The following is a 23110-nucleotide window of genomic DNA, read 5'->3' as shown; positions in this document are numbered from 1 at the left end:
CTGTCATGGTAGTATCCATTTCAACTCCACTGACTTCTTCCTTCCTCTTCTGCGCCTCCTCTTCCTCTCTCATTGCTCACTCTCTGGGTACTGCTGGGCAGGACATCCCTGGATTAGGTGACGACGGTTATGGAACAAAGACTCTGAGTAAGTTCCCAGGAATGGTCACTACAACATTTAAATTTTGTTTATATTTTTCTCTTTTCTCCCCAATTTTATATAATTTTTTTTTTGTTTTTTTTTGGAGATTTTGCTGATTTTATTTTATTTTTTTTATCCCCTCAAGACTTTCCTCTCCCAGCATGCACAGATGAGAAATTTTATTTGTTGCCCACTAGTGAATGCTAAAACTAAATATGCTTTCTATTTTATTGTTCTGCATGATAACATAATAGAATGCCATATTGTCTACAAAATAACTTGCTTGTTCTCTAATGTTGCTTTTTATGCTAGTAACAATGCTTTATATGGTTTATTATCGTATGCCTAAAATATATTTATGGTTGTACTATCTTAAATGAGTTTTCTTTGTTTTTCTTGATCTCTTCAATCTACACTATATTACTAAATGTATTGAGACGCCTGCCTTTACACGCACATGAACTTAAATGACATCCCAGTCTTAGTCCGTAGGGTTCAATATTAAGTTGGCACACCCTTTGCAGCTATAACAGCTTCAACACTTCTGGGAAGGCTGTCCATGAGGTTTAGGAGTGTGTCTATGGCAGGGATATGCAGTTAGTGGACCTCCAGCTGCTGCAGAACTACAAGTCCCATGAGGCATAGCAAGACTCTGACAGCCAGAAGCATGACACCCAGAGGCAGAGGCATGATGGGACTTGTAGTTTTGCAACAGCTGGAGGTCCGTTAATTGCTTATCCCTGCTCTATTGGAATGTTTGACCATTCTTCCAGAAGCGCATTTGTGAGGTCAGGCACTGATGTTAGACAAGAAGAACTGTCTCACAGTCTGCGCTCTAATTCATCCCAAAGGTGTTTCTATTGGGGTGAGGTCAGGACTGTGCAGGTCAGTCAAGTTCCTCCACTCTATACTCGCTCATCCATGTCTTTTTTGACCTTGCTTTATGCACTGGTCCAAATCATTTGGTGGAGGGGGGATTATGGTGTGGGTTTTTTTTTCCAGGGGTTAGACTTGGCCCTTAAGTTCCAGTGAAGGGAACTCTTAAGGTGACAGCATACCAAGACATTTTGGACAATTTCATGCTCCCAACTTTGTGGGAACAGTTTGGAGATGGCCCCTTCCTGTTCAAACATGACTGCGCACCAGTACACAAAGCAAGGTCCATAAAGACATGGATGAGTGAGTTTAGGGTGGAGGAACTTGACTGGTCACCTAGAACACCTTTGAGATGAATTAGAGTGGAGACTGCGAGCCAGGCCTTCTCATCCAACATTAGTGCCTGATCTCACAAATGCTCTTCTGGAAGAATGGTCAAACATTCCCATAGACACACTCCTAAACCTTGTGGACAGCTTTCCCAGAAGAGTTGAAGCTGTAATAGCTGCAAAGGGTGGGCCAACTCAAAATTGAACCCTACGAACTAAGACTGGGATGCTATTAAAGTTCCTGTGCGTGTTAAGGCAGGTGTCACAATAGTTTTGGTAATATAGTGTATCTTTATAGAGATTGGGGTCTATGTATAAAGAATTTGCCATGCAGAAGCATTTGGGCAAGCACAATGAATGATCACAGAATGATCGTCAGCTACATCTAATAGCCATAATGTGGTTTTTACCTAAAATACCTCAATCATAGGAGATAATTATATTACAAACAATACAGTGATCATTTGTCGTGCTTGTACAAATCCTTAAGACGTCTACATGGCATTTTTTTTTTATCCATAGAACTCATGGGGGAGATTTACGAAAACTGGTGCATACAGAATCTGGTGCAGCTTTGCTTAGTAACCAATCAGCTGTCTAACTTTAGCTTGTTCAATTAAGCTTTGACAATAAAGCTCACAATATGATTGGTTCCTATGTATAACTGTACCAGATTCTGTGTACACCAGTTTTAGTAAATCTCCTCCATAGTGTTTTTGGAATTAGTAGTCAATTGAATGGAACATGTATGTTTCTTATGCATCCTCTGTCCATGCAGGGGCTTAGGATACTTTGGATGCTATGCAAAAGTGCCAAGACTATGAAGGTCAAAACATATTTTGCCTTTGGGCACCCGAACAACAGCAACCTCTAGAGAAGCAAGGTAGTGAGTTTTGTTTAGCAGCCACAGAACAAGCATATTAAACAATATCATTGCATATGCATAGATGCAGACATTTTCTAAGCTCCATGGCCAGAAGGTGCATAGGAAAAACCGGAGCTGATTTATAAAAGTGTTCACGAGTTTATGTTTGCTTTAAATGCCCAAACAGTTTTAGGAAAATATAATTTCTTTATAAACTTAGTTGAAGGGCTTGCAGCAATACTGAGGCGGCTCCAGTTTTAGTAACTTTTGGGAAACTTAAAAAAAAACTGTTTAAAATGTTTCTTCAACTTGAGTTTGAAGTTTTTTTTTACCCACTTGTTATCCATGATTTACCACTGCATAGAAATTATCTTTTCTATAAAGGAAGACAAATTTTAAAATTTTGGACCTACCTTGTTCTTCTGTCCAATGTTCTAAACAGGCAGCTCCATCTGTTGTGGAACGCAGGAACTAACACTCATAGCTGCCTCCTTTTTGCACCAATGGAAAGAGCAGAATTTTCTCAACAAGAAAGGGTATATAACTGAGAAAAGTGGCGCTGCCTAATTTTTTGTCGTAAACCCTTCAATTGCGCACTGAACTCAGGCTAAAATTATACTGACACCTTTAGTAAGTTAGCCATATTCAGTTTAAAAAAACAAAGATAGGTTTCATAACTCCAAATTTCTCTGTAGCAGCAATTGTATGCCAGAATTTAAAAAAGGACAATAAAATGCCCATTTACCATTGACTTAAAATGGGCAATCTAGTGTTTTTTTTATTTTTTTATACAGCCACTTCATGTTTGTTAAGAGGTAAAATTATCTGTAAGTTAATTAATGTATTTCTGCCTATTCAATTGTTGGAAACCATTAAATCAGACAGAGACATAAGTACAGTTAAATCACACTTGTTTAATAATAAAAGTAAAAAAGAACAAACGTAGTCAAAACATAGCCAAAGTTCAATAACCGGAACAGATAGTCAGCCAAGCCAGAAGTCAGGGATCAATGTAGTGGAACAGCAAGCAGGATCTGGAGCCGGAAGGGATGTCAGCAAAGCAAGTCTTTAAACAGGAACGTAGGAGATAGTCCCTGTGATGTTGACCAAGGCGAAGACAGAGATCCACTGGGCTGAATGGCTTAAGTAGGCAGGACTGATGAGCAGGATATCATCAACAGCTGAGTGACTGTGGAAAGATAGAAGCTGGCAATAAGCCGACAGCTGAGCGGCCAGCTCTGAGAAGGAAGGGCTGAGCCCAGCCCTGACATTAATGTAAGAATGAACACCAAATATAAAGTGATGTATCTAGTGGACAGAAACATGATAGCAAGTTTTTCCTCAGTAAAATGCTAAATTATATAATAGTTATATATTAAATTATAATTTCTCTTACGTATGGTGCTATTCGCTAATCTGAGTAGATGGTGTAACATATTAGAAAACAAATCTTGTCTGTGAAGGTCCTCATTTATCAAGATTAGGGTACAGTGAGTACCAGTTAGTCATATTCAAGTGCACTTGTACTGTACTTTTGAAGACATTTCACCACGTACTCCTTGGCTCCTTATTGGTTCAGGTATGTGGATGATACATGGTTCAATATAAAAACATCTCATGTACAAGCTTTTAGCAAACACATAATCTCTGTGGATAAAGTTTACATGGGAAGACACAGAATAACAAATGACCCTTATTTGGACTGGGAGTTACATAACAAGGTGGAGGTGACTTTGATACTGAAGTCTATAGAACCAGGGTCGGCTTTTGAATCCCATATGTTCCCAATTTAAAGACAATGAACACAGGAATCTGATGAGTTCCCTTAGAGTTTGTGGTTACCCAAACTGGACTTTCTTTAAAACAACCACAAGACCAAGCAAAAACACAAGACCTCCTGAGAGTAGAAATAGAACACATCAAGTAACATAATCATCACGTAGGTACGGGACAGAAAAACTGGTACAGCTAAAGGACCCAAACACAAGTAAAGTAAGGTGTATGCATTCCAGTGTAGCAAGGACTCTTCCTTGCTACACTTAAAAGAGGTATGCCGCATACACACGGTCAGACTTGCCAATGGGACAAGCTCCGTCGGCATTTCCGACGGAAAAATTTAGAGCATGTTCTCTATCTAAGTCAGTTAGAAATGCTGACAGAAAAAGTCCGATGGGGCATACACACGGTCGAATTATCTGACCAAAAGCTCCCATCGGACTTTTTCTGTCTGAAATTCCAATCGTGTGTATGTGGTAGTAGAGTTTTTGGCATTAAATAAACGAGACGTTCTGCTTAAAAAATGTCCTTCTATTCTTTCAAGCAATTTTTTATTCTGTGTATACTACCTGTGATACATGTGTTTTTTTTCTTCTTTACGACCCAGTAGCTCGTATGTGAGGTGGCAAAAAGCTGGGCTTTAACACCCACACCCTGCACATATGGGCATTAATGTGCTGTGAGCATACTCATTGCTTGCTCCCAGCACAAAGACCAAACTGCTGAAAATGGCTCTTGGCCCCAAGAAAACATTAGTAGCCAGTGGGACCGGCTGCCAGTCCTGTGACCACTGTGACAGTCAATCACAGTGGCCACATGATCATTGATCCTTTCTGCCCCCCTGGGCGTTAACAACTTTTAAAGGAGACACCCATGAAGGGGTTAAGAAGGGGCAAGGTACCAGGAAAATGTAACCCTAGTGGGCTCGTGCAGTAGTTACATCATCACTGGCTGCTCAATAGAGGACCTGTTAGATGTCGGACCGCAAAACCAGGAGAGTATGTCAGAATCCACGTACAGAGCGATGAGGGGGAGCATGGACATCGCATTCTTGTAGGAGGGCACACTTCAGCAGAAACTAGAGTTTACTCAACCTGCAGGGAGGCAGGAAGTCCTGTTTTAAGGAGAAGAACAGTAAGCTGCACATCTTGGACAGAGAGGACAGCTTGTTAACAAGAGGCATGAAAGAGGCCATCTAGTATACATTAAACTGGAACCAAACAGGGTGTTTTTTAAAAAACGTTCACATCTCCCATTGTTTTCATGGAAAAATCAGCATCTGCTGTGACACATTACATGACACCATGCTTATTGTGTTAAAGTGAATGTTACCCAAGTGGCCAAGTAAGAATACCATGCAAAAAAAAAACCCTGACTAGTGAACAGAGCCAGAGGACTTTGACGGTACCACATAAGGTGTAATAAAACGTCAAAACTTTTATTAGTACTGATGTTAAAACACAATTTTTTTAAAAGAGAAAACAAAAATATTACATGTAAACATCACATATGAATAAGACTGTGTCGTATATCATATAGTTATTCCCTCATCATCCCCGCCAAATTTGGGTGATGGGTTGCTTGCTGTAACTTCGGCGTGTTTCATGGTTCAATGCCCACTTCATCAGGAATATAACTACACTCATGCTCTAGATCTAGAATGATAAAAAGTACATTAATCAGAACAACAGCTTGTGTAAAGATACATCTGATGCAAACTCTTCCCACATCAAAGGGAACATAAATATTACATGCCTGTACTGTACATATGAAACATTAATAAACAAAACAAGAAATACGACCAACAATTGCAATCTTCTGGAAGAAATTGATCAATTCTTCTGATTTTTGTCTAATGACAGTCCTGAAAGCATTCCAAAACCTATATTCCTAGATATATCCTTTGGTTAGGTATACTAAAAATGGGAAAGAAAGGAGCACAACGATAGTGGTGGATGTCCAAGGGATACATGTGGTTTAACAACAAATGTACCCAATAATGGAGAGAATATGTCCCAATCACATCCATCATCTTATTGTATCAGCTATAGGGTCAGGGGTCTCATGGTTCCCCCTACTCTCCATGAAGGAATATCTTCCTGACACTCATTAGAACTGAGGAGTTCTGAGGAGGACTGAGGAAGCCACTAGGATATGTGGTAAAAATGTATTTCACATTACAGAACAAGAAAGATAGCCTTGCTCTTAGATACCATCACTCCCAGTATGTTTGCAGCTATTTAAATGACAGGAATCACATGAATGCTTTGTAGTGTTTATTGGCTTCAGACGTCAACCTTCCAAGTGAAAAACTTGCTATCAGTCAAAAGTGTCTGGAAAATAGAGAGCCAAGAAATTCTAAAGCTGGGGGTTGCCTAGATGAGAGTCATCAGAACAAAAAAGAAGTCAAGGTTTTTTTTCTTATTGAAGCAACTTATAATTCCACCCCTTGGAATCAGAAAAGTATATCTCTGTATATATACTTGCCTTTTGATGTTGTTCTAATGTTCAACCTAAGTACATATTGAAAAACTCAGTTACCTTTTAGATGTGAACTAAAAAGAGGTTCCACTGGCCACTTAGTGGTCCATTATATCCCCAATCAGTGTGGTTATACTAGACATCCTTGAGACTGGTAAGTAACCCTGTATAAATACAATAAACAACCTATACGGCTAATATCCTGATAGAAATATCAAGAAGAAGAAGGGTCAGGAGGCCAACTCAGGGCGGTACGTCAGTTCAATTCAATACTGATACGATCTAGGCTCGACTAGTTTCACGCACCCATGCGCTTCTTCTGGAGCTAATCATATCTAATGAATAAGGATGCAAAAAAAAAGGAAGCATAAGTAATATGCTAGCTCACATTTATTGGTATATACATTTTAACATGTGTATACGTCCTAATATATGTTTTCTTTTTGTTTCAATAAAATTATACAAAATATTTTTTAATTATGCCTAAAAAGTCTATTCATTCTTAATTTTTGTTTTTCTTCTTTGACAAATAATAGGACATGGGATAGTGTATTAAAGTGGTGTCCACAGTACCACCCTGTGAAGACTCCTTACCCCCTTATTTCAGTTACCTTTAGTATATACTATATCAAAACAAATCAGTATATCAGAAAATATAAGGATTTTTTTTCTTCTGAGCTCAGTCCTATACTAGTGCAACTACAAATGTAACTGCTTAGAGTATTTCTCTGGTCTCCAATTGCCTGGGTGGCTTGCAGGCGGCTTTTTGGAAGATTCTCTTAAAGCTTCCCTATTTGTTAGATTAATTGAGTAGAGAGGCTTATGAGTGAGGCCTAGTTCAAATGTAACTGGTTATACATTATCTCTGAATCTTATGGTGTAGTTTAGGTCAGGAGGACTAGGGAAGGTACCCTTTAAAAGAGCCCACAGCTTGATTATCATTTCAGAAATTGCAATTAGTTCACTGGAAGACATGATGACACCAATGTAGCAGGCTAAATAGTAGTCAAACCATACCCAGTTGGTGCAATGAATGCAGTGCTGGTGGTGTCATTTAAGATACTTATGATTGTTTTTGCAGGTCATGATCAAGACAGGTCTGCCTTAATATATTTTAAAATAATATATCGGGACATTCTGCTGGGCTGGCATTTAGTCCTGCAACCACTGTCTCAGATGGCTATCACTTGCTGTGTACCAAGCTGTGACACCTTTATTCAACTGAAGAAATATTTAGTCTCTCCTTACATAATTCCTGTCTATAAATATTAATGTAGAAATGCTAGATAATGTTAATATGTAAAACAGCTCAACCCGAAGCACATAAGAGGGATTTAATTGCACAGTCACTGAAGGAAACCAGGGAAAACCTGTAAAACACAGAACTATTTCACCCCCACACAGTGTCATTGGGTTGTTGCCCTGGCCTTATGTAGCCTTTTCCCCCTACAACTGACTTCCATCTTGATAGTTATGGGGGCAAAATATACACTAGATCCCCAATGGCATGGAAGAAAATCATCTGGCTTTCAGGAAAAAACCCAAGACCTTCCTCTTCTAGAAGCTGACAACACCAAACGCATTTAGCGCCTTGAGGCGATTCAGTTCGCATTAGCAGCACTTTATAAATCTTTCATTCATTCATTCATTCATTCAATGGCAAGAGGCAAGTTGCACCAATTTTTAAAAGGACACAACAGATACTGTATTTCCAAAGAGTTTATAGAAAAAACAGATAGATAATGCCATTCGTAAAGTTGACTACACTGTGTTATGGGAATATTTCTGGTTGTGACTCTAAAACAAAAGTTAATTCTGCAATTGCAGGAACAGATTCACAGGACACAATCACTGTGTTTAAAATGTCCATTCTGACAAATTGTATTGTAATACATGTTATTTTATACATAGATAAGAAAGGGGTGGTGTGAGAGGTTATTAAAAACTAACAAATAGATATATGTTATTAAAAGCTAACAAATATAAATATGTTATTAAAAGCTAGCGAATAGAACAATTGAAAAAGTAAAACCTTCGGAGGGGGGGGGGGGGGGAGTAGAGTCAGAGAGAGCTTCTAGCAGAAGTTGTGTCTGTGTGCTAAGTGAAGGTTACAGAACCCATTTCAACATTGTGAACAAGATGCAGTCTCTTGTGCTTAAATGAACAATACAGCATTTTGTTTATTTGACACCATTCTTCTCTGTGTTACTTCAGCCGATTGCTGGCAGCTCCTGCTACATTGGCGCAGAGAGAGGGCATCCTGTTCAGCTCTCTCCTAGCTTTCTCAGAATAATGGGTTCATTAGGGTTGTAGGACCATCTGCTGGCACAGTGGGTAGTCACACAGAGGCATACCCTGATGAGGAAGTAATAACAAACATGAGAAATAGGAACATCACAATGTAAGCACCTAATTTCTTTTTTTTTACTTTAAAATTTTTTTTATTTTTTTTTTATTTCTTCAAAAACAAGAGTGTATGTTCATGATAGTAAACAATTCACTAACAGAGTTTCTTATTAGTATATGTTAAAAAGTACGTACATCCAAAGGCAATTAAACAATGGTATAAAGGTAACAAGGTAACAAGATGATATCAAGCTTAAAATATCTGGTCTCGCTTACCCCAATTGGGTTCTAACTGTTAGTGGAGACCAGTTATTAAGCTGTTACGTTCAGCATGGAATAAAATGTACTCCTAAACTTTAATTTGAATTTGAAGGTCAGTTTTTTACAAGTTACAGTTCTTTATAATTAGAAGCTTTAGGGTGGTTCATCCAAGCTTGCCATTTTTTTTTTATAACTAGTCGTAGAATAATTTTTGTATGCTAACATCAGCTCATATTGTGCTTGAATATTCAGTCTAATAATAACATTGGATACGTTCGGGACATCAGAAGATTTCCACATACTAGATATCGTAATCTTTGCTGCTATGAGTATATGAGCTACTATTGCTCTATACATTAGAGGGCAGGTGTCAAGATCTATTCCAAATAGGGCCATAGCAGGAATGAGATCAATTACGTTACCAGTGAGATCCGCTATGAATGTGGAGATAGCTTTCCAGAAACTATGTTGATTTTTACAGATCCATAGGGTGTGGCGTAGGTTTCCTATTTGTTCACTGCACCTCCAACATAACAGTGAAGAGGAGGGGTACATTTTTGATAATCTGTACGGGGTTGAATACCATCTTTTTAGGATTTTTTGTGAATGATCCCAATGTTCTGTACAAGAGGAAGCCTTTCTGAGTATTAAAGCGGAGTTCTGCCAAATTTTTTTTTTTTAAAGTCAGCAGCTACAAATACTGCAGCTGCTGACTTTTAAAGTATGGACACTTACCTGTCCAGGGCACCTGCGATGTCGGCACCCGAAGCCGATCTGTCCCTCGGCTCTCGGGCAGAAGCACCGCCATCTTTGGTAAGGGGATCAGGAAGTGAAGCCTTACGGCTTCACAACCTGGTTCCCTACTGCGCGAGTCGTGCTGTGCGATCCCACTGGTCCCTGCTGTCTTTTGGGACCTGTGTGTCTCCCAGAAGACAGCGGGGGGGGGGGGGACAGAGGAGGCCCCGGACATGGCATAAATATCCTCAGATACTGCGGCTATCTATGCCCAGAAGTGGGAGCAAATACCTGGATTAGACGGGTATCTGCTCTCCCCTGAAAGGTGCCAAATGTGACACCGGAGGGGGGGAGGATTCCGAAAAGCGGAAGTTCCATTTTTGGGTGGAACTCCACTTTAAGATTGCTTTCCTCCATTGGTCTGAGAAATTCTACAATAAATCTTTTTCCCATTTAAGCATGTGGGGATTTTTGTACTCTGGGGGGTACGCAGAGAGGAGGTCATAGAATGGGGAAATTCCCTTTTTCCTCTGTTCTCTATGGTTAGTTAGGTATTGCCAAATAACTGTAGGGATCATTATACTATTATCAGGGATGAAGTTCTTTAGGCGAGAGCATCTTTCAATTTTACCTGACACTAATTTATTGTATTGAGAAGGCAAGTCTTTATACATGTGATAACCTTGTGTAATCAAGTTCTTTGATGATATGCAGATTTTACAATAGTATAGCATTTTTACAGGCAATCGTATTAAATCATTTTTGTTCCAGCTTTTAGTTTTAGATAGGATGTGTTTCCATGCCATCAGGGTGGCTTTAATACAAAGAAGGTTGGGAATATTCATTTTTTTGATGAGTAAATAGCTAGCCAAAGTGCGTACATATCGTGTCCCAAAGTTACTTCTCTTTCAATGTTTGTCCATAGTTTATCCTCCGAAGAGGAAAAACCAATACTTCATTATTTGGTCTAGTAATGAGCAGTAATAGTAGTTTCTAACATCTGGTAGTCCCATTCCTCCTGCCAATTTAGTGGAAGTCAATATTGAGAATGCCACTCTGGGTTTTTTACCATTCCAGATGAAGTTTTTAAGTTTCGTAATAATCTGCGTAAAAAAAAAAATTGTAAGAAATTACAATAGGGAGGGAACGAAAATAATACAGGATTTTGGGTAGTGTTTGCATTTTAAATGCTGCTATTTTCCCTACCCATGTGAGTTCCGTTTTTTGAATATTTTGTAGGTCTTTGTGAATTATTTCTAGAAGTATGGGGAAATTGGCCTCATATAATTTGGAGGGTGGGTAAGTAAGTTGAATTTCTAAGTACGATAAAAATGTTCCATCCCAATTCTAACCATATCTTTCACGCAGATTATTGGTTAGGTCAGTAGTTAGGTTCATTGGTAGCACATGACATTTGTTTTGATTGATCTTGTAGTAGGACACATTCCCATAACATTCTAGTAGTTTTTGTGCAGCAGGTAACGAGGTATCAGGGTTAGTGATAGGATAATACTATCCGCAAAAAAAGGCTGATTTTGTGTTCATATTGTCCTATTTTTATACCGTAGGCGCCTAATTTCTGTAGCCATGTTAATATGCCATAAAAAATAAATCACCAAAACCTCCTAATCCCGTAAAGGGGTAACTTCAATCTTTAGCAATATCTCTTGCCTTATTCTGTAGTTCTGTTATCTTAGAAAGATGCTCTTTAACCACTTCAGCCCTGGAAGGATTTACCCCCTAATTACAAGGCCATTTTTTGCGATACGGCACTGTGTCCCTTTAATTGACAATTGCGTGGTCATGCGGCGTTGTACACAAACAAAATTTATGTCCTTTTTTTCCCACAAATAGAGCTTTATTTTGGTGGTAGCTAATTACCTCTGCGTTTTTTATTTTTTGCGCTATAAACAAAAAAAGACAATTTTGAATAAAAAAACAATATTTTTTGCTATAATAAATATACCCCCAAAAAAAAAACAAAAACAAATTTCTTCATCAGTTTAAGCCAATATGTATTCTTCTACATATTTTTGGTAAAGAAAATCACAATAAGCGAATATCTTGATTGTTTTGCGCAAACGTTATAGTGTCTACAAAATAGGGGATGTATTTATAACATTTTTATTATTAATTTTTTTTTTTTTATACTAGTAATGGCGGTGATCAGCGATTTTTAGCGGGACATTGCAGCAGACAGATCGGACACTTCTGACACTTTTTTGGGACCATTGACAGCGATCAGAGCTAAAAATAGCCACCGATTACTGTAGAAATGACACTGGCAGGGAAGGGGTTAACACTAGGGGGCGATCAAGGGGTAAATATGTTCCCTAGGAAGATGTTTCTAACTGTGAGGGGATGGGACTGACTGGGAATAGAGAAAGATCGCTGTTCCTGATCACTAGGAACAACAGATCTCTCTCTTCTCCCCTGTCAGAACATTGTTACATTGACAGATCCCCGTTCTGACTCTCTGTGGAGCGATCGCGGGTGGCCAGCGGACATCGGGGCCACGAGCTTCACGTCCGGCAACGCACCGCGGACGTGCGCGCGCCTGCTATTGCTCTTAAAGCAGCCGGCGTACACCTATGTCGATTTGCACAACCGTGCCAACCTGCCGCAACATAATGACGGCGGCTGGTCGGCAAGCAGTTAATAATGTCCTCATTATCAGAAATGTATATACAACAGTCAGTGTGAATAACCATACACATCCCACCTTGAGCTGCAGTGAGATAATTTAGCGTGTGCTCTAATATTACTTTTTTAACCTGAGCTATATCAGTGGTAGTAAGGTTAATAATCTCATCTACAATTCTAGTGTAATTATTTATTCTTTTCATTAATTCAATTCCCCATCCTGTCCAGGAAGGGAACCATGACCATGTCATGTCACCTTCAGTGAACAGATCTCTTTTGAACACTAAAGGGTATTCTGGACTTTGACCTGGTCGCACTGTATCTTTGCAAACAACCAAAGCAGGTAATAACTTCCCAATATAACATGTACCTGTAACATTAGTAGGGCGTAAGCTTTATCTCCACGTATAACATATAAACTTCTACGTATAGATGGTATACCTGCTCCCAAAAAACAAAATGCAATAACATGGAATGTCAGGTAACAAATATTGAAGGAAATAAAGAAAAAAAAGGGTGCACCAGCCTTTTGCATTATCCTTAGATATATTTTATTACAAGTTGAATAAAAAATTACTCACAAACGTATGGAAGAAAACTCGCGATACAAATAATCTCCAGATGACAGCAATTGGTCTAAGTGACAACAGACTCCAGATGGTAACAGCGGAGATTTCAGGGGCCACTGCCGGCTGACGCGTTTCGAAGGATTACCTTCTTCCTCAGAGCCCAGCAGTGTTGCATCTTTCAGCTTATGCACCAATATGCATCCAAAAAGGCACCTCCCAAAGGGATCCAGAGATACCACCCATATTAGTGAGTGGCCCATGGCCAAAGGGTAACACCCACCAGTAAATGGTAGTAATAATAAAACCCACATAAGTAAACAAACAATCGATTAAAACGGTTGATTAACTTCATAGACAGGAGGCAATGACATGTGATAGGTTAATACCAAACTGTGTCTAAAGACTAGTGTACAGTTCGCACAGGATCACCAAAATTGGACAATAGAAGATTGGAAAAACGTTGCCTGGTCTGTCTCAATTTCAGCTGCGACATTCAGATGGTTGGGTCAGAATTTGGCGTAAACAACATAAAAGTATGGATCCATCCTGCCTTGTATCAATGGTTCAGGCTGGTGGTGGTGTGATGGTGTGGGGGATCTTTTCTTGGCACACTTTGGGCCCCTTAGTACCAATTGAGCATCATTTAAATGCCACGGCCTACCTGAGTATTGTTGCTGAAGATGTCCATCCCTTTATGACTACAGTGTACCCATCTTCTGATGGCTCCTTCCAGCAGGATAATGCTCCATGTCACAAAGCTCCAATCATCTCACTACTGGACAGTGAGGTCACTGTACTCCAATGGCCTCCACACTCACCACATCTCATCCAATAGAGCATCTTTGGGATGTGCTGGAACGAGAGATTCGCATTACATACTGTAAGTGCAGCCGACAAATCTGCAGCAACTGCGTGATGCCATCATGTCAATCTGGACCAAAATCTCTGAGGAATGTTTTCAACACCTTGTTGAATCTATGCTATGAAGAATTAAAGGAGATGTATAGCCAAAGCTCGTTTGGCTGTACTTCTCCTATGGATCACAGGAGAGCAATTAGTTTTGCACTCCTGTGACCTGTTTTCAGCAGAGAGTGGTCTGAAGTCCAGAAGTCACAGAAGTCACAGAAGTCAGTCCAGGCACCGCATTATCGTGACAATGGAAGTCGGGATGGGTCAGGTGCCTGAACGAACACCTCGCTCAGCCTCTCTCAGCCTCAGTGAGCCACTGCGAGTCTGAGCCAGCCACACCCCGCCCCTCCACAGCTCAGCACTCCAGGGAGCGAGGAGGGAGCAGAGCGGAGAGCTGCTGATTGACAGTCAGCAGCTCTCTGCTCAGGGAACTTTTGGAACCGAGCGATCGGCGGTGTTCGATCGCTCTGTTCTCAGTGTAGAGGCGCCGGGGGACAGATGCTGCATCCACCTACAGTGCCTTGAAAGAGCATTCTTACCCCTTAAAATTTTCCACATTTTGTCATGTTACAACCAAAAATGTAAATGTATTTTATTGGGATTTTATGTGATAGACCAACACACAGTAGCACATAATTGTGAAGTGGAAGGAAAATTATAAATGGTTTTCAAATTTTTTTACAAATAAATATGTGAAAAGTGTGGGGGACATTTGTATTCAGCCCTCCTGAGTCAATACTTTGTAGAACCACCTTTCACTGCAATTACAGCTGCAAGTCTTTTTTGGGGATGTCTCTATCAGCTTTGCACATCTAGAGAGTGAAAGTTTTGCCCATTTTTCTTTGCAAAATATCTCAAGCTCTGTCAGATTGGATGGAGAGCGTCTGTGAACAGCAATTTTCAAGTCTTGCCACAGATTCTCAATTGGATTTAGGTCTGGACTTTGACTGGGCCATTCTAACACATGAATATGCTTTGATCTAAACCTTTCCATTGTAGCTCTGGCTGTATGTTTAGGGCCGTTGTCCTGCTGGAAATTGAACCTCCGCCCCAGTCTCAAGTCTTTTTCAGACTCTAACAAGTTTTCTTCTAAGATTGCCCTGTTTTTGGCTCCATCCATCATCCCATCAACTCTGACCAGCTTCCCTGTCCCTGCTGAAGAAAAACATCCCCACAACATGATGCTGCCACCACTATATTTCCCAGTGGGGATGGTGTGTTCAGGGTGATGTGCAGTGTTAGTTTTCCGCCACACATAGCGTTTTGCTTTTAAGCCAAAAAGTTCAATTGTGGTCTCATCTGACCAGAGCACCTTCTTCCACATGTTTGCTATGTCCCCCCCCCCCCCCCATGGCTTATGGCTTTATTTCAACAATGGCTTTGTTCTTGCCACTCTTCCATAAAGGGCAGATTTGTGGAGTGCACAACTAATAGTCGTCCTGTGGACAGATTCTCCCACCTGGATCTCGACAGCTCCTTCAGAGTTACCAGAGTTACCATTTATCCCTGATCTGTCTGGTGTGTTCCTTGGCCTTCATGATGCTATTGGTTCACTAAGGTTCTCTAACAAACTTCTGTGGGCTTCACAGAACAGCTGTATTTATACTGAGATGAAATTATTATTATCATTATTATACAGGATTTATATAGCGCCAACAGTTTACGCAGCGCTTTACAACATTATTCAATACAGGGGGGAATCAATTGGTAACACTAGATTTTAGTTAGGGGTATCAGAGTAAAGGGGGCTGAATACAAATGTACACCACACTTTTCACATATTTTAAAAAAAATTTAAAAACCATTTATCATTTTCCTTCCACTTTACAATTATGTGCCACTCTGTGTTGGTCTATCACATAAAATAAATTTACGTTTTTGGTTGTAACATGACAAAATGTGGAAAATTTCAAGGGGTATAAATACTTTATAGGTAAGTATAAATTAGTAAAAACAAAAAACAAACCCATACTTCTCTGTTAAGGCAGTTCTGAAGGCAAAAGCGGGTCCAACCCCGTACTAGTAAGGTGTACCTAAGAAAGTGGCTGGTGAGTGTAATATATATATAGAAAGGGAGAGAGAGAGAGACTCCAAATCTTTAAAGCTAGCTTTACAAACATTATACATTGATAGACATTACATTACATTGATTACATAGATTGGTGACAGGTTTTTCTTTATTGTTATCTAAAACTTCTCTTTAATGGCAGTTAAAGAAGACAGTTTTCAACCACATTATGCAGGAACAATTGCTATACATCCTTCTTTAATGAGAATTGCGGGACTGTCAAGAGTAGTCTTGAGTGGTTCTGCACAACTGATGGGCAGTTAACTTCGCATCTAGATAAACTCAATACCAATTCTTTTATTTTGTTATGGGCAGAAATCAATATTTTTTTTTTTTCTAAAGAAAAACAATTCAAGCAGAAAGCTAAACCTTTTCAATTTTCATCTCCCCTGACTGATGCCATTTTAATTAAACCTGGGATGAAGTAGATAAATGGAATCAATTTGCCGTAAATTTCTCTGCATGGGACATTATCAGTAAAGAGGTTTCTTGTTGCAAAAACAAACATTTCGCATGAAGCTGTCTTAGAAGCTAGCAGGCTTCAAATAGCCCTGTAGAGAACAAACAGTGGACACCTGTATTAAAATGGCCTTTAGCTCACTCTTGTCTTCCTTCAAAAGTCACAGAGTCATTTTTTAGTTCAGTCGTAAATCTGTCTTCCTCTGCAGTTTTTATACGCAAGCTGAAATCAGGCTTTCATAGGGAGTTCATGATATGTAAGCTTGTGGGCTTGCTTACATGATTAATGGGCTCATTTACACTTGCTTCGGCTTCAACACACATTAATGGCTAGTTTACACTTGCTTCAACACAAGGCTTCGGACACGCTTTGATAAAGCTCTCTGAACACTAGTCAAAGCTCCTGTCACTGAATAAAATGGTTAGCTTACAAGTCCTGTTTACACCTTGCTTTTGCTTTGCTTTTCTTCGGCTTTGCTTCAAAAATTATACCCCATGTAGCTGTAGTGGTGCTTCAAAGCGTCTTCAAAGCCTTCATAGAAGTCTATGGCAAAGCCCCACTGAAGCCTCATCGAAGCCCCACCAAAGGCTCATTGAAGCCCCATTGAAGCCCCACCAAAGGCTCATTGAAGCCCCATCGAAGCCCCACCAAAGGCTCATTTAAGCCCCATTGAAGCCCCACCAAAGGCTCATTGAAGCCCCATCGAAGCTCCACCAAAGCCTCATCGAAGCCTCATGCAAAAGCAAAGCTGTAAACTTTTGATCGGGGTGATTTGGGTAGTTTCTGTTGTCATTATGATTTAAAAAGAGTAAAGACAGTTGATAATAAATGGCTTCAGCCAAACACCAACCATGAGTGAAAGAAAAGTTTTTGTCTTATCATTCATATTCTTTGAAAAATGGCCAAGAAATTATAAATTCTGCCAGGGTATGTAAACCTATGAGCACAACTGTATGTAGGTTTCATGTAGAAGATGTTCCACACATCCTAGAATGTAAGTGAGGGAATCTTTGAGAATGTTAATTTGGAAAACTCCATTGAGCATGCTGAAAACTGTTTCCCAGTAATGTACTAGCTTTGGACAGGTCCATAACACGTGCAGATGTTTTTGTGGTCCCACGTGCATCTAGTACAACAGGATCCTGTCTTTTCAAAAATTGTATAGGTGTTTAGGCATATAGTGTGCTCTCATAATGATAGATAACTGTTGCAATGTTTACGATACATTCAGTGATACTTATTGAATACCTCCCTTTCCCACTTATGCCTGATCTTGCAGGGGTAGGAGCGTAATTCCTCCCCAAGCAACCTCTAGTAGCAGTTTGAAATAAAGCCCTTTGTGGAGTCAGACTGTGCAGTCAAGGTGAATACGGGTGTGGTGCTGAGAGTGCCTAAATTGATCCTTATTGCACAAACTGTGGGTGCAATATAAATCACGTATAATAAAAAATAATCTTGAGACCGATAGACATGGATGGTAACATGGCCACATACTTGGAGGTAGGTGATTTTGGTGTAACAGACCAAAAGATTTGAGCTGTCTTTGGTACAGTAATTGGGACAGTCCTCTTACCTAAAATTAACACCAGCTATCACCGTTTGTTGATTTATTAAATGAGGATCACTGATATCACTAATGTTGAACTTGCTCTTCTTTTTTTTTTTATTTATGTAATTTATTAATTTGTTTATGTCATTTTTATATTCATCATCCAATTATTCATGTGTCTGGGGCTGGTTATTTGTGCTATATAGTAGAGATTGCAAGTGCCACACGTTTATGTTTTATAATGTTATAAATTGAGGTTAACCACTTCAGTCCCGGAAGAATTTACCCCCCTTCCTGACCAGAGCACTTTTTGCGATTCGGCACTGCGTCGCTTTAACTGACAATTGCGCTGTCCTGTGACGTGGCTCCCAAACAAAATTTACGTCCTTTTTTTCCCACAAATAGAGCTTTCTTTTGGTGGTATTTGATCACCTCTGCGGTTTTTATTTTTTGCGCTATAAACAGAAAAATAGCCACAATTTTGAAAAAAACGCATTATTTTTTACTTTTTGCTATAATAAATATCCCCAAAAAATATTTAAAAAAACATTTTTTTTCCTCAGTTTAGGCCAATACGTATTCTACATATTTTTGGTAAAAAAAAATCGCAATGAGCGTTTATTGATTGGTTTGTGCAAAAGTTATAGCATCTACAAAATAGGGGATGGTTTTATGGCATTTTTATTGATAATTTTTTTTTACTAATAATGGCGGCGATCAGCAATTTTTATCATGACCGCGACATTATGGCGGACACATCGGACATTTTTGACACATTTTTGGGACCATTGTCATTTATACAGCAATCAGTGCTATACAAATGCACTGATTCCTGTGTAACTGACACTGGCAGTGAAGGGGTTAACCACTAGGGGGCAGTGTAGGGGTTAAGTATGTCCTGGGGAGTGTTTCTAACTGTGGGGGGGCGTGGCTACGTGTGACACATCACTGATCCCTGCTCCCGATCACAGGGAGCAGAGATCAGTAACAGTGTCACTAGGCAGAACAGGGAGATGCTTGTTTACATCAGCATCTCCCCGTTCTTCCTCTCCGTGAGGCGACCGTGGGTATCCCCGCGGTGATTGAGGGACCGGCGACCCGACTCACGGAGCTACCGGCCGGCGCGCACGTGTTGGCAAATGTTGGACAGTCTAATGCCTCGCAGCTGGGAACCATGAGGCAGACTTCTGAGCAGTCTAAGGCCTCACAGCTGTAGACTATGAGGCAACGCTCTGTGGCATCTGGTTACCTTGCACCAATGCACAACTGCTGGTACCCAGTGTAATCTCCAGAACACAGTCACAGGGATCAGTTTAGGGTCTTTACTCACAAGTCCCCAGGACAGCTGCCACCTTTTAGCTTCCTCCTGACATGGTTCAGTGAGTGAGACTTCTCCAGACAAGATCCCTTGTGGTGAGGTCTTGTAATCAACTTCTAACAAGGGCCATCCAGGTCCTCAGCTCTGACACTCTTGAGGCAGCAGCCCCCCAGGCTCTGGAGCCCTCCCGTGGAGAGAGAAGTAGCTGTTTAGTGCTTCAGTCTATTCATGATCATTTTTCAGGCTGGTTATTTTGAATCTCCCACCCTAAGCTCTGGAAGCTTCTTCCAGAGGCAGGGGGAAGCAATCAAACTCCCAGACTGTGAAAAACCTTGAACAGGCCAGGACAAAAGATCACTGCTGCCTTGATTGCAGAAGGAGCCAAAAACTAAATTTACCTAGCATCCTACACTAGGAGGGTGCATTTGCCTGCATTAAGGTAAAAAATGTTTCAGAAAGTGTATCGCCCCTTCACCCCCCTTATACTTACTAGAGCCCAATCTCGATCCAGCGCTGTGCACGTCTTTAGCGGCTCTCTCCTCTTCTCTCCACTCTCACAGGCCATTGGCTCATGCTGCTGTCAATAAAACCCTGTAATGAAGAGGGGGAGTCAGGGCCGAGCCTCACTGTCTGTATCTATAGATGCCGGCGGTGCAGCATGGGATCTAGCCCACAGGTGTGGTGCTTCCTATGGTGGCCCACCAAGAAAAGGAAGAGCCAGGAGCACCAGTTGGGGACCCAAGAAGAAGAGCAACGGGCTTGCTCTGTGCTTGCACAGAGCAAGTAAGTATATCATGTTTATTATTTGACTTTACAAACACTTTAAGGAAGAGTGTCGCCCAGGAATGCTGAGAGCCTGGTTATCAACTGATTAGGAAGAATTGCTGAAGGTAGTAGACACAGGGCCAGACTGGGAATGAACACCAGCCCTGGAAAAAATGTCATACCAGCCCCATAGCATTATTATACCACCCCAACAGCATAACGTCATTATTTTCTTGTTCATAAAATGGAAAACCATGCATTTTAAAGCACATTTGGCTGCAATTGATGGGTACAGTGGCTGCGTTTGATGGCACAGTGGCTGTGTTTGATGGGCACAGTGGTGGCAATTTATGGGCACAGTGGCTGTGTTTTATGGGCACAGTGGCTGTGTTTAATGGGCACAGTGGTGGCAATTTCCATACAGTGGCTGCGCTTGATGGCACAGTGGCTGCGTTTAATGGGCACAGTGGCTGCAATTGATGGGTACAGTGGCTGCGTTTGATGGTACAGTGGCGATAATTTATGGGCACAGTGGCTGCGTTTAATGGGCACAGTGGCGGCAATTTATGGGTACAGTGGCTGCGTTTGATGGGCACAGTGGCGGCAATTGATGGGTACAGTGGCTGCGTTTGATGGTACAGTGGCGGTAATTTATGGGCACAGTGGCTGCGTTTAATGGGCACAGTGGCGGCAATTTATGGGCACAGTGGCTGCGTTTGATGGCACAGTGGCTGCGTTTGATGGCACAGTGGCTGCGTTTAATGGGTACAGTGGCTGCGCTTGATGGCACAGTGGCTGCGTTTAATGGGCACAGTGGCGGCAATTTATGGGCACAGTGGCTGCACTTGATGGCACAGTGGCTGCGTTTGATGGCACAGTGGCGGTAATTTATTGGCACAGTGGCTGCGTTTGGCACAGTGGTGGCAATTTATGGGTACAGTGGCTGCTTTTGATGGCACAGTGGCGGTAATTTATGGGCACAGTGGCTGCGTTTAATGGGCACAGTGGCGGCAATTTATGGGTACAGTGGCTGCGTTTGACACAGTGGTGGCAATTTATGGGTACAGTGGCTGCGTTTGATGGCACAGTGGCGGTAATTTATGGGCACAGTGGCTGCGTTTAATGGGCACAGTGGCGGCAATTTATGGGTACAGTGGCTGCGTTTGATGGCACAGTGGCTACGTTTGATGGCACAGTGGCTGCGTTTAATGGGTACAGTGGCTTCGCTTGATGGCACAGTGACTGCGTTTAATAGGCACAGTGGCGGCAATTTATGGGCACAGTGGCTGCACTTGATGGCACAGTGGCTGCGTTTGATGGCACAGTGGCAGTAATTTATTGGCACAGTGGCTCCATTTAATGGGCACAGTGGCGGCAATTTATGGGTACAGTGGCTGCGTTTGGCACAGTGGTAGCAATTTATGGGTACAGTGGCTGCGTTTGATGGCACAATGGCTGTGTTTGATGGGTACAATGGCAGCGTTTGATGGGCACAGTGGCGGCAATTTATGGGCACAGTGGCTGCGTTTAATTGGCACAGTGGCTGCATTTGATGGGCACAGTGGTGGCAATGTATGGGTACAGTGGCTGCGTTTGATGGTATACAGCTTTTCCACGATAATCTGGCACTTGAACAAAACATTAACTTGTACACCTCCCTGAAGACCAAACTGCAGACAGATGTGACTGTCACAAAAAAGGAGAGAGAGAGAAAGGAAGAGAAAGGAACAGAAAGAGGGGGGGGAGAGAGGGGGGGGGGAGAGAGGGGGGAGGGAGAGAGAGAGGGGGGAGAGAGGGGGGAGGAGAGAGAGAGGGGGGGAGAGAGAGAGAGAGGGGGGGAGAGAGGGGGGAGAGAGAGAGAGGGGGGGGAGAGAGGGAGAGAGAGAGAGGGGGAGAGAGAGAGAGAGGGGGGAGAGAGAGAGGGGGGAGAGAGAGAGATTTCTTTTTTTGTACCTTTATTCCTGTGCTGCAGCTGCACGGGCCGTTCACTTCTCCTATTCTCCTCGTGCAGATTAGTGGGCGGTGCTGGCGCTGCACGGGACCAGTCACAAAGGGAAAATCGAGCAGCACGGCGTTCTCCTGCTCCTCCCCTCAGGCACACAGAGGCATATCACTCTTTAGTTCTGTGGCCGGTGCTCTGGATCAGAGGAGGCGGCACACACAGCCATTGTGTAGTGCGGCGGCAGCCGCCGCTGCTCTGTATTTTGCTGACACAGTCAGCCAGCCAAGCTCAGAGCCAAAAGAGGCCCCAGGGGTACTAGATGCAGACAGCCTACCGGGAAACTTCCGGGTATCCCGGTAGGCCAGTCCGGCCCTGAGTAGACAGTATACCAGGTTTTGGTGAGGTGGATTAAAAGCCCTCCACTATACCAGCATGGAGTGCAGTAGTGCCTTCTTTAAACATAACGTTTCTGCATTTCTTGCTTTTCATCACAAATCCAAGAAATAAGTTTGGTGCTCATTTTAAAATAGTGTTCAAAGCTATGCAAATCGTTCTCTTTTACCTTCAAGACATGAAGAAAACTGCATTCAGATTCAATGGTTTGCGGCACAGAGACAGCCTAACATTTGCAATTGAAGTGAGCCATGCAGACACCTATTTTAAGAAGGTTCTGCTAGTGTAGTAGAGAGCTTTTTGTTCTTTTCACTATAATCTGTCTGTTTTTCTGTCACTTCTTACCAGCCATTTTTCCTACGGGGCTGAAAACCAAGCTCTCCGCATCCTTGGGTGACTCTTTGGTTACCACATTGGCCCCCATCTTGTGACTGGACTTTTTTCTTTCACAAAGTTTTTTTTTGTAAGAAGCATCAAAATAACCATTAAAATCACAGAGACAAGCAGCCATCATATAAAAACAATACAGCATACAGTGTCGGGCATAAGAGAAAAAATAAATGTCGGGCATAAGGGAAAAAATAAAGGTCCCTCAAACACCAGTCAGTGCAAAACATAAAATGCCAATGGGAAGAAATACCACGGCAATAATAATTATGATATGTACACTTATCACGATAAGTC

At 41.5% G+C, this 23110-nt stretch overlaps 1 protein-coding gene across 11 annotated transcripts in view; it reads left to right on the top strand.

The window, feature by feature from the left end:
* The window catches only part of DLG2 (discs large MAGUK scaffold protein 2), a 2047541-nt gene that overhangs the window by 1961912 nt on the left and 62519 nt on the right, over positions 1-23110 (top strand). For 3 of the 11 annotated variants that reach the window (XM_073612835.1, XM_073612845.1, XM_073612844.1), the window contains one exon: positions 102-147. The exons of the other annotated variants lie outside the window; for them this stretch is intronic. In XM_073612835.1, coding sequence (XP_073468936.1) covers positions 102-147 — 46 coding nt within the window. The remainder of the gene's footprint in view (positions 1-101; positions 148-23110) is intronic. 11 annotated transcript variants of the gene reach the window in all.

Source organism: Aquarana catesbeiana, linkage group LG02, assembly GCF_042186555.1.
Source record: "Aquarana catesbeiana isolate 2022-GZ linkage group LG02, ASM4218655v1, whole genome shotgun sequence".
In the NCBI taxonomy this organism is placed as follows: domain Eukaryota; kingdom Metazoa; phylum Chordata; class Amphibia; order Anura; family Ranidae; genus Aquarana; species Aquarana catesbeiana.
The sequence above is the reverse complement of the archived record's forward strand: the minus strand, read 5'-3'. Positions and strand labels throughout refer to the sequence as shown.